Genomic DNA, 17,243 nt, shown 5'->3' with positions numbered 1-17,243 from the left:
CGAACGAAAACAGTACCGTGTGGTGCACAAACACAGACACGGCAATAATCACCCACAAACAAACAGTGAGAACAGCCGACCTTAATATGGTTCTCAATCAGAGGAAACGTAAAACACCTGCCCCTGATTGAGAACCATATCAGGCTAATTGAAAACGAACCCAACATAGAACACATAACATAGAATGCCCACCCAGCTCACGTCCTGACCAACTAAACAAAGACAAAACAAAGGAAATAAGGTCAGGAACGTGACAATGGGACCAAATACTACACTTTTGACTAAATTTAATACACTATGAGTAAATTTGTCCAAATACTTGACACCTTAAAATGGGGGGGACTAGATACATAAAGTGCTTTCATTTCTAAACTGTAAAACAGATATGAAAATACCCTTAAATAAAAAGTGGCATATAAAACATTTGGATCTCAAATCAAAAATACTGGAGTACTGTACAGAGAGAAATTAATAATCTAATCAGATCTAATTTTATTTCCACTTATTGTCCACTTGTTAGCTGAATGGGAGGAGACGCGTTAAAGAAGGATTTTTAAGCTTTGAGACAATAGAGACATGGATTGTGTGTGTGCGCCATTCAGAGGGTGAATGGGTAAGACAAAAAAATTAAGTGCCTTTGAACTGGGTATGATAGTAGGTGCCAGGTGCATCGATTTGTGTTATTAAAAATAAAACACTGAAATATCACATTTACATAAGTATTCAGACCCTGGGGCGGCAGGTAGCCTAGTAACCGAAAGGTTGCTGGATCGAATCCCCGAGCTGACAAGGTAAAAATCTGTCGTTCTTCCCCTGAGCAAGGCAGTAAACCCACTGTTCCCCGGGCGCCGAAGACGTGGATGTTGATTAAGGCAGCCCCCCGCACCTCTCTGATTCAGAAGAGTTAAATGCGGAAGACACATTTCAGTTGAACAACTGACTAGGTATCCCCCTTTCCCTTTACTCAGTACTTTCTTGAAGCACCTTTGGCAGTGATTACAGCCTCGAGTCTTCTTGGGTATGACGCTACAAGCTTGGCACACCAGTATTTGGTGAGTTTCTCCCATTCTTCTCCACAGATTCTCTCAAGTTCTGTCAGGTTGGACGGGGAGCGTTGCTACACTGCCACTTTTGCGTTGTCTTGGCTGTGTACTTAGGGTCGTTGTCTGTTGGAAGGTGAACCTTCGCCCCAGTCTGAGGTCCTGAGCACTCTGGAGCAGGTTTTCATCAAGGATCTCTCTGTACTTTGCTCCGTTCATCTTTCCCTCGATCCTGACTAGTCTCCCAGTCCCTGCCGCTGAAAAACATCCCCACAGCATGATGCTGCCACTACCATGCTTCACAATAGGGATGGTGCCAGCTTTCCTCCAGATGTGACGCTTGGCATGCAGGCCAAAAAGTTACATCTTGGTTTCATCAGACCAGAGAATTTTGTTTCTCATGGTCTGAGAGTCTAAGCAGGCTGAGGAGGATGAGGAGTGACTTCTGTCTGGTCACTCTACCATAAAGGCCTGATTGGTGCTGTTCTGCCGAGATGGTTGTCCTTCTGGAAGGTTCTCCCATTGTAGAAACATCTCAAGGATGATCAATGGAAACAGGATGCACCTGAGCTTATTTTGAGTCTCATAGCAAAGGATCTGAATACTTATGTAAATAAGGTATGTTTTCTTTTTTCAAGCATTTGCATAAATATCAAAAAAACTGTTTTTGCTTTGCTATTGTGTGTAGATTGGTGAGGATTAATTTTTTTATTTTTTATTTTTTAGAATAAGGCTGTACTGTAACAAAATGTGGAAAAAGTCAAGAGGTCTGGATACTTTCCAAATGCACTGTAGAATGGTAGAGGTCCTTGACGATCATCTTGGTCTCTCTTTGACACCAGGTGCTGTAGATGTCCTGGAGGGCAGCCATTGTTTTAGCTTTACTGTTCAAATAAACACGTAAAGGGATTGTAATCTGCTTTTACAAACCAAAATCCTCTACTGTTCATACTGTATATTCTTTGTGGTAGTCTGTTGACCTGTTGGTTAACTTTGTCAGGGCGTTCACAGTTCACCGCCCCCTGGAGTATTGTGGAGTAGTGGAGGAGGTTCCATAAATATATGTCAATTGTAATGTATTTTTAGTCATGTGTCAGACCCCAGTAAGACTAGCTGTCAATCCCCCCCCGCTCTCTGAATTCCTAAGGGATTTTTCATAGTTTTTCGGACAGAATGCTTTCCGGCCCTGAGGGATTGGTCAGGGCTCAAGACTCTCACCCTTCTCTCTTCCTGTGGCGTCCGTTCCACTCAGCCCCTCGCCCTAAAATGGAGCTGGTTGCGTCATCAACCTCAGACTCTCAGGAGGTGGAGGGTTCAGTTAAAACCCAGACACACGAGGGAAACCATTCAGTTTCCTTCCTGGATTACAGCTGTGAACAGAACCCCGACCTTCCCCTCTCTCTCTCTCTCTCTCTCTCTCTCTCCATTCTTACCCTCCATTCCTCTCTTCACGGATCCTCTACCCTTCTCTCTGCATTTTTCCACTCCTCTCTCCACTCGCTGGTCTCCTTGGTGATCCCCGCTCCACTCCTCCTCTCCATTCCTCTCCTCCTCGTTCTCCTGTGTGGTAGGGGCGATGTGCTCTACGGGTTTTGTGCGGTCGCTGGGCTTTGCCCTCCTGCCCCTGGCGGTGTGCTGTATTGTGGCCAACCTTCTGCTGTTCTTCCCTGAACTAAAGATCCAATACGTGCAACAGGACAAACTGTCCAGGCTGGTCTGGTTCATGATGGGCATCGGAGGGGGAGGCGTGTTGGTGAGTAGCTACAGTATAGATCATCCTGTTGTTACTACACCGGCTACAGTATAGATCATCCTGTTGTTACTACACCGGCTACAGTATAGATCATCCTGTTGTTACTACACCGGCTACAGTATAGATCATCCTGTTGTTACTACACCGGCTACAGTATAGATCATCCTGTTGTTACTACACCGGCTACAGTATATGTCATCCTGTTGTTACTACACCGGCTACAGTATAGATCATCCTGTTGTTACTACACCGGCTACAGTATATGTCATCCTGTTGTTACTACACCGGCTACAGTATAGATCATCCTGTTGTTACTACACCGGCTACAGTATATGTCATCCTGTTGTTACTACACCGGCTACAGTATATGTCATCCTGTTGTTACTACACCGGCTACAGTATAGATCATCCTGTTGTTACTACACCGGCTACAGTATAGATCATCCTGTTGTTACTACACCGGCTACAGTATATGTCATCCTGTTGTTACTACACCGGCTACAGTATATGTCATCCTGTTGTTACTACACCGGCTACAGTATATGTCATCCTGTTGTTACTACACCGGCTACAGTATAGATCATCCTGTTGTTACTACACCGGCTACAGTATATGTCATCCTGTTGTTACTACACCGGCTACAGTATAGATCATCCTGTTGTTACTACACCGGCTACAGTATAGATCATCCTGTTGTTACTACACCGGCTACAGTATAGATCATCCTGTTGTTACTACACCGGCTACAGTATAGATCATCCTGTTGTTACTACACCGGCTACAGTATATGTCATCCTGTTGTTACTACACCGGCTACAGTATATGTCATCCTGTTGTTACTACACCGGCTACAGTATATGTCATCCTGTTGTTACTACACCGGCTACAGTATATGTCATCCTGTTGTTACTACACCGGCTACAGTATAGATCATCCTGTTGTTACTACACCGGCTACAGTATAGATCATCCTGTTGTTACTACACCGGCTACAGTATATGTCATCCTGTTGTTACTACACCGGCTACAGTATAGATCATCCTGTTGTTACTACACCGGCTACAGTATAGATCATCCTGTTGTTACTACACCGGCTACAGTATATGTCATCCTGTTGTTACTACACCGGCTACAGTATAGATCATCCTGTTGTTACTACACCGGCTACAGTATAGATCATCCTGTTGTTACTACACCGGCTACAGTATATGTCATCCTGTTGTTACTACACCGGCTACAGTATAGATCATCCTGTTGTTACTACACCGGCTACAGTATAGATCATCCTGTTGTTACTACACCGGCTACAGTATATGTCATCCTGTTGTTACTACACCGGCTACAGTATATGTCATCCTGTTGTTACTACACCGGCTACAGTTGTAGTACTGTTGAGTTGACGGTTTAGGGGTCAGGTTAACAAGCGGTTCAGGGAACAAAAGACAGAATAAAAGATCAAGATAATTAAGAGAACTTTAGGGAAGTTATAACAGTTTCATATTTTGGTCTTGTATTTCCTTTCTGATGAAAACACATGCTAATATGAAACAGGTGCTAATCTGACACGGGTATTAATCTGACAGGTGCTAATCTGACACGGGTATTAATCTGACAGGCGCTAATCTGACACAGGTGCTAATCTGACACAGGTGCTAATCTGACACGGGTATTAATCTGACACAGGTATTAATCTGACAGGTGCTAATCTGACAGGTGCTAATCTGACACAGGTGCTAATCTGACACAGGTGCTAATCTGACACAGGTATTAATCTGACACAGGTGCTAATCTGATTTTAGTAAATCCATGTGTGTGAGGAATTGATCTTTTGCTGTTTTTTGTAAGAGTGGGTTTGAGCTTCGACCTTCCCTCAGCTGTTTTCCTAACTGTGGAGATACAATAGGAGACAAAGGAAAATGGTTGTCAACTCTTCCTCCAACATACCCTAGGAGTTTGATTTGACCAGACACCTACAGTAGAGTGGGGGAATAGCCACGTACCCTAGGAGTTTTATTTGACCAGACACCTACAGTAGAGTGGGGGAATAGCCACGTACCCTAGGAGTTTGATTTGACCAGACACCTACAGTAGAGTGGGGGAATAGCCACGTACCCTAGGAGTTTGATTTGACCAGACACCTACAGTAGAGTGGGGGAATAGCCACGTACCCTAGGAGTTTGATTTGACCAGACACCTACAGTAGAGTGGGGGAATAGCCACGTACCCTAGGAGTTTGATTTGACCAGACACCTACAGTAGAGTGGGGGAATAGCCACGTACCCTAGGAGTTTTATTTGACCAGACACCTACAGTAGAGTGGGGAATAGCCACGTACCCTAGGAGTTTGATTTGACCAGACACCTACAGTAGAGTGGGGGAATAGCCACGTTTTTATGAGACTGTTCTATGGAGCATCTTTTTGTTGTTGTTGTGATTAGCGATAGTTTTACAGTACAGTTCAGTACAGTACAGTGCTTCAACAACAGAGCTCTTGAGGATACTGTCTATAGATGATGATGGATTGATGCACTGAAATATCACACAAGAACCTGAGATTTCCCCCCCCCGTTGTGTGTCTCTGTAGATGTTCCTGCCTGCCGGCGTGTTCATCAGCCTGGGGAAATGTACAGGCTGCTGTTGGAATGAAAGCTTTGTGGTGAGTACTGATGCTTTGGTTACGTCTCGTCATTAGGGCCTTGTGTTTTGTGAGATCATTGTGACATGCCTGGATTTTAAACTTTATTTCAAGCTTTTTTTCATCAAACTGTTCACCACTTTTTTTGGGGGGCTGTGATCCTATTAATATAATCACTGATATTACAAAGGTCAATTTTAACACTTGTGCTAAAGCTAATGCAAAAACCTAGGTAGGCTATGCTTAGCTAATTATACACAGTGCCATTGTAACACTATTAGCGGGGTACACTAATGATATGAGAAGGAGGCTTCGTCATCAGGGAGTACAAAGCATCCGGGAAGAGGAGCTGAACCTTATCTGTGTATAAGATGTTTTGTAACAGCCAACATTTCTCCTCACACACCCACACACTCCTCTCATGGGGATTGTTATGCAGCTGTTCTGGGTGTAACAGGCAGGCCTGAACCGCGTGCGTGTGTGTGTGTGTGTGTGTGTGTGTGTGTGTGTGTGTGTGTGTGTGTGTGTGTGTGTGAGAAAGAGAGATTATATATATACTACCGTTCGAAAGTTTGGGGTCACTTAGAAATGTCTGTGTTTTCTATGAAAATATACATCAAATGAATTGCAAAATGAATAGGAAATATAGTCAAGATGTTGACAAGGTTATAAATAATGATTTTTAATTGAAATAATAATTGGGTCCTTCAAACTTTTCTTTTGTCAAAGAATCCTCCATTTGCAGCAATTACAGCTTTGCGGACCTTTGGCATTCTAGTTGTCAATTTGTTGAGGTAATCTGACGAGATTTCACCCCATGCTTCCTGAAGCACCTCCCACAAGTTGGATTGGCTTGATGGGCACTTCTTACATACCATACAGTCAAGCTGCTCCCACATCAGCTCAATAGGGTTGAGATCCGGTGACTGTGCTGGCCACTCCATTATAGACAGAATACCAGCTGACTGCTTCTTCCCTAAATTGTTCTTGCATAGTTTGGAGCTGTGCTTTGGGTCATTGTCCTGTTGTAGGAGGAAACTGGCTCTAATTAGGCGCCGTCCAGAGGGTATGGCATGGCGTTGCAAAATCGAGTGATAGCCTTTAAACTATGCCACTTTATGTTTACATAGCCTACATTACTCATCTCATATGTATAGACTGTACTCTATACCATCTACTGCATCTTGCTATCTTGTGATAGCCTTCCTTCTTCAAGATCCCTTTTACCCTGTACAAATCTCCCACTTTACCACCACCAGACCATCACATTGTCTCCACCATGCTTGACAGATGGCGTCAAACACTCTTCCAGCATCTTTTCATTTTTTCGGCGTCTCACAAATGTTCTTCTTTGTGATCCGAACACCTCAAACTTAGATTTGTCTGTCCAAAACACTTTTTTCCAATCTTCCTCTGTCCAGTATCTGTGTTCTTTTGCCCATCTTAATCTTTTCTTTTTATTGGCCAGTCTGAGATATGGCTTTTTCTTTACAACTCTGCCTAGAAGGCCAGCATCCCGGAGTCGCCTCTTCACTGTTGACATTGAGACTGGTGTTTTGCAGGTACTATTTAATGAAGCTGCGAGTTGGACTTGTGAGGCGTCTGTTTCTCAAACTAGACACTAATGTACTTGTCCTCTTGATCAGTTGTGCACCGGGGCCTCCCACTCCTCTTTCTATTCTGGTTAGAGCCACTGTGCTGTTCTGTGAAGGGAGTAGTACACAGCGTTGTACGAGATCTTCAGTTTCTTGGCAGTCTTGGCCTTCATTTCTCAGAACAAGAATAGACGGACGAGTTTCAGAAGAAAGGACTTTGTTTCTGGACATTTTGAGCCTGTAATCGAACCCACAAATGCCGATGCTCCAGATACTCAACCAGCCTAAAGAAGGCCAGTTTTATTGCTTCTTTAATCAGGACAACAGTTTTCAGCTGTGCTAACATAATACCAAAAGGGTTCTCTAATGATCAATTAGCCTTTTAAAATGAACTTTGATTAGCTAACACAACGTGCCATTGGAACACAGGAGTGATGGTTGCTGATAATGGGCCTCTGTACACCTATGTAGATATTTCATAAAAAATCTGCCATTTCCAGCTACAATAGTCATTTACAACATTAACAATGTCTACACTGTATTTCTGATCAATTTTATGTTATTTTAATGGACAAAAAATGTGCTTTTCTTTTAAAACAAGGACATTTCTTAGTGACCCCAAACTTTTGAATGGTAGTGTATGTGTGTGTATATACAGTATATACTAATGTATTATATATATATATATATATATTATAGATGTGTATTACATATGTTTATTATACATGTGTATTATATATGTGTGTATATATATATGTGTATTATATAAGTGTTTTATATGTGTATATTACAAGTATACGTGTGTATTATAGATGTGTATTATATATGTGTATTATGTATGTGTGTGTGTGTGTATTATGGATGTATTATATATGTGTATTATATACGTGTATTATATATGTGTATTATATATGTCTATTATATATGTATATTATATATGTCTATTATATATGTATATTATGTTTGTATATTATATGTGTATATTATAGATGTGTATTATATATGTGTATTATAGATGTGTATTATATATGTGTATTACAGATGTGTGTGTGTGTGTGTATTACAGATGTGTGTGTCTGTATTATAGATGTGTGTGTGTGTGTATTATAGATGTGTGTGTGTGTATTATAGATGTGTGTGTGTGTATTACAGATGTGTGTGTCTGTATTATAGATGTGTGTGTGTGTATTATAGATGTGTGTGTGTGTGTATTACAGATGTGTGTGTCTGTATTATAGATGTGTGTGTGTGTATTCCAGATGTGTGGATCAGTCACAGCAGCGTTAGTTGGTTTGGCCGGGTCGGGGTACTGTTTTGTCATCTCTGCCATGGCCATGTTGGAGGGACCTCGGTGTGAGTGTGCCACCACTCTGGTATGGTCCTATCCCTTCGCCAACGATGGAGGAAGGTTAGTGCTAATATATAATAATTTATAATAATATATAATAGTATATAATAATTTATAATAATATATAATTTTCAATAATATATAATCATTTATAATAATATATAATCATTTATTCTGGAAATATTCTAGCTATTAAAGCTTCGTTTAGTTTCTGAATTAGAAACAAATGTCTGTGTTTTTCTGTTGTGTGTGGATCGAATCCCCGAGCTGACAAGGTAAAAACCTGTCGTTCTGCCCCTGAGCAAGGTAGTTAACCCACAGTTCCCCGAGCGCCAAAGACGTGGATGTTGATTAAGGCAGCCCCCCCTCCCCCCGCACCTCTCTAATTCAGAGGGGTTGGGTTAAATGCGGAAGACACATTTCAGTTGAATAAATTCAGTTGGACAACTGACTAGGTATCACCTTTCCCCCAATGAGGGTGGGTCCAGGGTGTCTGCGAGTAACAATAACTTGGCTACAGTGCATTTAGAAAGTATTCAGACCCCTTGACTTTTTCCACATTTTGTTACGTCACAGCCTTATTATAAAATGGATGAAATTAATAAAAAATCCTCATCAATCTACACACAATAGCCCATAATGACAAAGCAAAAACAGATTTAGACATTTTTTGCAAATGTATAAAAAACAGAAATACCTTATTTACAAAGATATTCAGACCCTCGGCTTTGAGACTCGAAATTGAGCTCAGGTGCGTCCTGTTTCCATTGATCATCCTTGAGATGTTTCTACAACTTGAATTAAGTCCACTTGTGGACTCGGTACTGGTACTTGTGTATACAGTGCATTCGGAAATTGCTCACTTGGCATTTAGGCCAAAGAGTTCAATCTTGGTTTCATCAGACCAGAAAATCATGTTTCTCATGGCCTGAGAGTCTTTAGGTACCTTTTGGCAAACTCCAAGTGGGCTGACATGTGCCTTTTACTGAGGAGTGGCTTGCATCTGGCCACTCTACCATAAAGGCCTGATTGGTGGAGTGCTGCAGAGATGGTTGTTCTTCTGGAAGGTTCTTCCATCTCCACAGAAGAACTCTGGAGCTCTGTCAGAGTGACCAAGGCCCTTCTCCACCGATTGCTCAGTTTGGCCGGGCAGCCAACTCTAGGAAGAGTCTTGGTGATTCCAAACTTCTTCCATTTAAGAATGATGGAGGCCACTGTGTTCTTGGGGACCTTCAATGCTCCAGAAATTGGTACCCGTCCCCAGATCTGTACCTCGACACGATCTTGTCTTGGAGCTCTACAGACAATTCCTTCGACCTCATGGCTTGGTTTTTGCTCTCACATGCACTGTCAACTGTGGGACCTTATATAGACAGGTGTGTGCCTTTCCAAATCATGTCCAATCAATTGAATTCACCACAGGTGGACTCCAATCAAGTTTCAGAAACATCTCAAGGATGATCAATGGAAACAGAATGCACCTGACCTCAATTTTGAGTCTCGTAGCAAATGGCCTACGGGTATTTCTTTTTTCTTTTCTTTTTTTAATGTATACATTTGCAAAAATGCTTAAAAACCTGTTTTCGCTTTGTCTTTATGTGATAATTTGTGTAGATTGATGAGGAACAAAAAGTCAATGGGTCTGAATACTTTCCGAATGCACTGTGTAGTGTATTTTGCGATCTGTACGGCACAGCTGTCAATTTTTTGGTCCTTAAATGAAACTGGTATACTTTTTTATTTATCACATTTTTCTTTAACCAATTTTGGTCTTTAATTCAGGGTCGACAGACAACTTCCTTACTTTCTCCCCCTACCACTTGCCTCTTCCATTTTTGCAGTAATGCTGCAATTAGTTGGTTGTAATTTTGGATAGAGAAGATATTTCCATATAGATATAGCTGCATGTGTGACATAACTCCACCAGTCCTATTTATTATATCCACCCCCCCCCAAAAAATATAATGTTTTAAAAAACGTTTTATTTAACTAGGCAAGTCAGTTAACAACAAATTCTTATTTACAATGACAGCCTACCAGGGAACAGTGGGTTAACTGCCTTGTTCAGGGGCAGAACGACAGATTTTTAACTTGTCAGCTCGGGGATTCGCTCCAGCAACCTTTCGGTTACTGGCCCAACGCTCTAACCACTAGGCTACCTGCCGCCCCACAATCAATTAGTATATTAATCAATCAATTCGTATATTCGAGTTTAACCATAATATTTGTTGTAATATTTGTTCGGTCTTTTCTGGTGGATTAAAATGCAATTGCAACCAACTTTCTATGGCTTGTTTTAAAAAAAGCTATATTTTGGAGATTATTTCATTTTCAAATAACCGAAAGTGAGAGGTTGTAATCTGAATAAATGGGAAAAGGCCATTCTTACTAATCTGTTAGAGAACCAGTTCGGATTTAAGCGTATGTTTTGTATGACTGAAGCCTTTAGTGAGAGGTCTAATGATATTAATATTAAATCATTTCTGCCCTCCGAATTCATATTCATTATATAAATAGGCATGTTTAATTTTGTCTGGCTTGCCATTCCAAATAAAATTGAATAAAAACATCACTTTAGTAAATACTATCCACACAAAAAAGTACTCTAGTAAATACTACAGTATTATCCGCAAAAAAACTGTATTTAATTTACATATACCCTGTCCATTCACCTAACACATATCGTAATTTGTGGCAACCATAAGTGAAAAACCTACATGCCAAGTATAGACTATATATTGTGTTCCCTACAGGCTATAGAAAATAACAGGATCTCTGAACTCTCTGTTCAGATCCCAGTCCTAACTCCCTGCAGGTGGTAGAACATGTGTTCTTTTAGTATTTCTCCAGTAGGTTTCCTGAAGGACAAAGACTTCTATTTCAAATATAATAAAACACAAACACTATAGTAAATACTACAGTAATGTCTGCAAAAACATTTCAGCAAATACAACATTATACTACAATCCGCAAAAAAACAAAACATTAATGACTATAGTTTATACTACAGTTTTCTTTTACTACAGTATTTATACTATAGTTAACTTTAAATACTACAGTATACTACAGTAACTACTACAGTATTCACTGTAGTGTCACTACAGACTTTAGTCCACAAAAACACAACAGTAAATAGTATAGTATTTCTACCATATTATACTATAGTATTTTTTTCATGTGGGTATTGTCTTTTCTTTTTGCAAAATAAAAGTAGTGTGTAGTGCCAATAGTTAGCTACAATGCTACATGGCAGAAAAGTATTTAACTACTGAAAACACTACGTAGGTTTAAATGTAGTTTAACTACCAGCAAGTTACTGCAAAATGGAGTTAAATGTTTTAACTACACGTAGTTTACTACTCCAACACTGGTTTGGAGTTATGAAATAACAGCCTGTTCTTAACACCTCACAACTTCTAAACTTAATATCAACAATATACACAATACTACCCAATACTACACAATATACACAGTACTACCCAATACTACACAATATACACAATATACACAGTACTACCCAATACTACACAATACTACACAAAAAACACAATATACCCAATACTACCCAATACTACACAGTACTACCCAATACTACACAATACTACAGAATATATACACAACACTACAATATACACAATACTACAGAACATATACACAAAACTACAACTTTCCCCCTGTGTTTGTCCACAGGTACCTGTTTGAGCAGGAGACGTGGTCTAAGTGTTCGAATCCCGTCAGCATCGTGGAGTGGAACGTGACCCTGCTGTCCATCCTGCTGGGTCTCAGTGGGTTGGAGTTTATCATCTGTTTCCTACAGGTCATCAACGGACTGGTGACAGCTGTCTGCAGACCCTGCTGCTACAAACAGGACTATACCCTCAACGCCTGAACACACACACACACACACACACACACACACACACACACACACACACACACACACACACACACACACACACACACACACACACACACACACACACACACACACACATGTAAATGATACATACACACGCATGCATATAACATAAGATCCAGTGGCATACCCATGAAATGACACATAAAACAGGAGAGTGTACATTACCAGCTGGGGGAACATTACTTCCTAGACACTCATTATTATCTCCTTATTGGTTTCTAATCAGGAAGTGTGATTTTTCAAGCGAATGCTGCGTCATCTCTGTATGAGGGAGAGATACCTGTTTGAATGTTCAGTTAATTTATGGTATTCATTACAAAGCACTGTATTATAACACACCGGATGAAAGTTTGTATTATAAAGACCGCAACAATAGCCTTTTTTATGTCTGTATTTTTTATATTATGTCTTAACACACTGGGCACAGATGTCAGTTCAACATCTAGTTTTGATTTACATTAGTTTGAGTTGTCAACTAAGGTGAATTTTACATGAAATCAACAAAAAGTCATAATAGGTCATAATTAATAAACAGGATAAAATTTTTAAAAATGAATTTTTTTATTTATTTTTTAAATCAGGTGTTTCTCTGTCAAACAGTTTTGTTATATTTTAGTCTTCTGTGATATATCTAAAGTGTAGTATTGGGATGCAAACTCAAAATGTAATACATTTAAACTCTAACCATGTGTTTGAGGTGTATACTTTGAGTTTACACCTCTTGTATACAAAGTAGATTTGTTTAAGACTACCAAGAAACACCAACCTTGTGACCTTGATTTAGCCCACTGCAGTAAAATGTTTTACGTTTGGTGGATAAAAATATTTTTTGCAAATCCAATCAGTTTTCCACGTTGATTGAACATCATCACATTGATTTGTTGTTGTTGAAATGATGTCAATGTATGAGAGTTTTGTCTTTTGTATTAATGTTTTCATTTGAAGTGTATTGTAAATGATTGTGTCACAGATTCTAGATGTTAAGATAAATCAATTTATATATTTAGTGCATTTGTAATATTTTTATAACGTTTGTGCTGCTTTAAATAAATAAGTATTTTGCATTTCAATTGTTCTGATTATTCCTATTTTGTTTTATAGTAAACATGCTATATTTGTCAAAGTTGTATATTTTGATACCTATTTGAGTAAGTATTTACCAATGGACAGCTATTAAAGTCATAGGCGTAATCCTAAATCGACCCCTAAATCCTTCACTCAACTTCTAATCAATATGTTGAAACTTCCACCTAACCTATTAGAAGGAAAGGTGGAGCTGTTACAATATGCTAACCTTGTCAAATCCTCTCATATCTCGACAAGTGCATAGGGTTTAGGGGTCCATTTGGTATAGGGCCATACTGCCACATCATTCCATAGACTTCCATAGTTCTGATGTTATACTCCCACTATCTGGCTCAAATGTAGAACTACAATATTTTAACACCACTTGGAATACGCTGGGCTACAACCATTGGTCAAGAGCAAAAAGTAGATTTGGTTATTGTCATTGACCAGTTAGATTGGGCCAGACCCATTTTAGCCTGGGGAAGAGGTTAGTCATTGACTAATTGGGATTTTTGTTGTTGTTGCATGACCTTAGATTACTGAGAGGTCATTGTTGTCCCCTCACGTTACTGGTTGACCCTCAGTAGCCTATGGTGAGGACATGCTGGATTTCCCGTAGGGGAGAGTGGGGTAAGTTGAGCCAAAAGGGTAAGTTGAGCCACCATTGTTTCTTGGAAACACAAAATGAATCACGTGACCAAATATTTAGGAAGAGGTCTTCATTTCATGGCGTCTGTGAAGGAAGAAGCCACATGGGGAAAAGTTGTAAGCAAATTCATTTATTGTGTTAGAGGTTTCATGATGGTTGTGTCCAAACCAAAGTAGATCATGTTAAGATTGTTCTATACATCAGTTGGGGTCTCTATAACCTTCAATATGAGGTCCTAAACCTAGTAGATCATGTTAAGATTGTTCTATACATCAGTGGGGGTCTCTATAACCTTCAATATGAGGTCCTAAACCTAGTAGATCATGTTAAGATTGTTCTATACATCAGTCGGGGTCTCTATAACCTTCAATATGAGGTCCTAAACCTAGTAGATCATGTTAAGATTGTTCTATACATCAGTTGGGGTCTCTATAACCTTCAATATGAGGTCCTAAACCTAGTAGATCATGTTAAGATTGTTCTATACATCAGTGGGGGGTCTCTATAACCTTCAATATGAGGTCCTAAACCTAGTAGATCATGTTAAGATTGTTCTATACATCAGTGGGGGGTCTCTATAACCTTCAATATGAGGTCCTAAACCTAGTAGATCATGTTAAGATTGTTCTATACATCAGTTGGGGTCTCTATAACCTTCAATATGAGGTCCTAAACCTAGTAGATCATGTTAAGATTGTTATATACATCAGTTGGGGTCTCTATAACCTTCAATATGAGGTCCTAAACCTAGTAGATCATGTTAAGATTGTTCTATACATCAGTTGGGGTCTCTATAACCTTCAATATGAGGTCCTAAACCTAGTAGATCATGTTAAGATTGTTCTATACATCAGTTGGGGTCTCTATAACCTTCAATATGAGGTCCTAAACCTAGTAGATCATGTTAAGATTGTTATATACATCAGTTGGGGTCTCTATAACCTTCAATATGAGGTCCTAAACCTAGTAGATCATGTTAAGATTGTTCTATACATCAGTTGGGGTCTCTATAACCTTCAATATGAGGTCCTAAACCTAGTAGATCATGTTAAGATTGTTCTATACATCAGTTGGGGTCTCTATAACCTTCAATATGAGGTCATAAACCTAGTAAATCATGTTAAGATTGTTCTATACATCAGTTGGGGTCTCTATAACCTTCAATATGAGGTCCTAAACCTAGTAGATCATGTTAAGATTGTTCTATACATCAGTGGGGGTCTCTATAACCTTCAATATGAGGTCCTAAACCTAGTAGATCATGTTAAGATTGTTCTATACATCAGTTGGGGTCTCTATAACCTTCAATATGAGGTCCTAAACCTAGTAGATCATGTTAAGATTGTTCTATACATCAGTTGGGGTCTCTATAACCTTCAATATGAGGTCCTAAACCTAGTAGATCATGTTAAGATTGTTCTATACATCAGTTGGGGTCTCTATAACCTTCAATATGAGGTCCTAAACCTAGTAGATCATGTTAAGATTGTTCTATACATCAGTCGGGGTCTCTATAACCTTCAATATGAGGTCCTAAACCTAGTAGATCATGTTAAGATTGTTCTATACATCAGTGGGGGTCTCTATAACCTTCAATATGAGGTCCTAAACCTAGTAGATCATGTTAAGATTGTTCTATACATCAGTTGGGGTCTCTATAACCTTCAATATGAGGTCCTAAACCTAGTAGATCATGTTAAGATTGTTCTATACATCAGTTGGGGTCTCTATAACCTTCAATATGAGGTCCTAAACCTAGTAGATCATGTTAAGATTGTTCTATACATCAGTGGGGGTCTCTATAACCTTCAATATGAGGTCCTAAACCTAGTAGATCATGTTAAGATTGTTCTATACATCAGTGGGGGTCTCTATAACCTTCAATATGAGGTCCTAAACCTAGTAGATCATGTTAAGATTGTTCTATACATCAGTGGGGGTCTCTATAACCTTCAATATGAGGTCCTAAACCTAGTAGATCATGTTAAGATTGTTCTATACATCAGTGGGGGTCTCTATAACCTTCAATATGAGGTCCTAAACCTAGTAGATCATGTTAAGATTGTTCTATACATCAGTGGGGGGTCTCTATAACCTTCAATATGAGGTCCTAAACCTAGTAGATCATGTTAAGATTGTTATATACATCAGTGGGGGGTCTCTATAACCTTCAATATGAGGTCCTAAACCTGGCATGAAAGTGCATCCTTGTTCCTGTGTTGGCAAATATAGTCCAATTGTTTGCCTTGGGGTAAGCTGAGCCAATGGCCACGGGGTAAGCTGAGCCAATGGCCACGGGGTAAGCTGAGCCAATGGCCACGGGGTAAGCTGAGCCAATGGTTGAGCCAATGGCAAGTTAAGCAAATTGAAGTGTTTTCTTGCCAGGCATAACGCAAATCATTATTGCTGTGATATGAGGTAACCACAGGGCCTATGTTAAAAGTGTTTAAAAAGTACATAGTGTTTGTTAGGTGTTAAGCCTGTGTTAAAAGATGCTTCAAATTATTAAAAGACAAAACAGCTATTGTGATTGTGTTGAACTGTGTTTGGGAAATAAAAAGGAAGTGGTAAAATTGAATTTAGTACAGAAATTTGTAGGCGGCTTAACTCACCCTGTCCCCTGGCGCAATTTACCTCATACCCAGGGGTAAGTTGTGCTAAGAGACAAGCTATGTTAACAAAATTATTTCCAGGGATACCCAACATCCTAAAATATATGTAGATATCTTTGTTAGAAAGAATACTACATTTCCCTTGACTATTCCCGTAAACCATGTTGATTTTTGCTTCGAGTTAGGAAACCACATCGTCATGCTCTGTGTCCTTTTGGGTCTTATGTAAATAGTGTCTGTTTACCAGTGATTGACTGAAGCAACTCATTGTCCTACGATGCGATTGGCCATTGTTGTCAGAAATAAAGCTCTCTTTGTGGATTTGGTAGACAAAGTAACAATGGGTAGAATTATGTACACAGTGGCCAGTGTTAGTGTGTGTTGTCTAACTTTACTATCCTTTTGGGTTCCAATAGTCCTCACAGGGATAGAAAAACAAGAAAATAAATAAAAATTAGGACATTTTGCCAGTCCCCAAAAGGAAAAAATAATATATTAGGCTCAGGGGTTAGGTTTAGGGTTAGAATTAGTATTAGGGGTTCAGGTTAGGGTTATGGGTTTGGGGTTAAGGTTCGGTTAGGGAAAATAGGATTTTGAATGAGAATACGTTTATTTGGTCCCCACT

General features: G+C 39.6%; 1 protein-coding gene across 1 annotated transcript; it reads left to right on the top strand.

Moving 5' to 3' along the window:
* Nucleotides 1–2,383: 2,383 nt before the first annotated feature.
* On the top strand, nucleotides 2,384–13,359 carry tm4sf18 (transmembrane 4 L six family member 18). The gene is made up of 4 exons (XM_039002947.1): nucleotides 2,384–2,793; nucleotides 5,377–5,448; nucleotides 8,282–8,430; nucleotides 12,061–13,359. The coding sequence occupies exons 1-4, from the start codon at nucleotides 2,617–2,619 to the stop codon at nucleotides 12,257–12,259; spliced, it is 597 nt and encodes a 198-aa protein (XP_038858875.1). The 5' UTR covers nucleotides 2,384–2,616; the 3' UTR covers nucleotides 12,260–13,359.
* The last annotated feature ends 3,884 nt before the right edge of the window (nucleotides 13,360–17,243 follow it).

This window comes from Salvelinus namaycush, chromosome 10 (assembly GCF_016432855.1).
Source record: "Salvelinus namaycush isolate Seneca chromosome 10, SaNama_1.0, whole genome shotgun sequence".
Lineage (NCBI taxonomy): Eukaryota > Metazoa > Chordata > Actinopteri > Salmoniformes > Salmonidae > Salvelinus > Salvelinus namaycush.
The sequence above is the reverse complement of the archived record's forward strand: the minus strand, read 5'-3'. Positions and strand labels throughout refer to the sequence as shown.

Bases quoted from the DNA above. Each gene is read 5' to 3' on its own strand.
- tm4sf18 (XM_039002947.1), top strand. From the start codon at position 2,617: ATGTGCTCTACGGGTTTTGTGCGGTCGCTGGGCTTTGCCCTCCTGCCC. The intron at 2,794-5,376 runs GTGAGTAGCTAC...GTGTCTCTGTAG, and splicing joins TCGGAGGGGGAGGCGTGTTG to ATGTTCCTGCCTGCCGGCGT. The intron at 5,449-8,281 runs GTGAGTACTGAT...TGTGTATTCCAG, and splicing joins GTTGGAATGAAAGCTTTGTG to ATGTGTGGATCAGTCACAGC.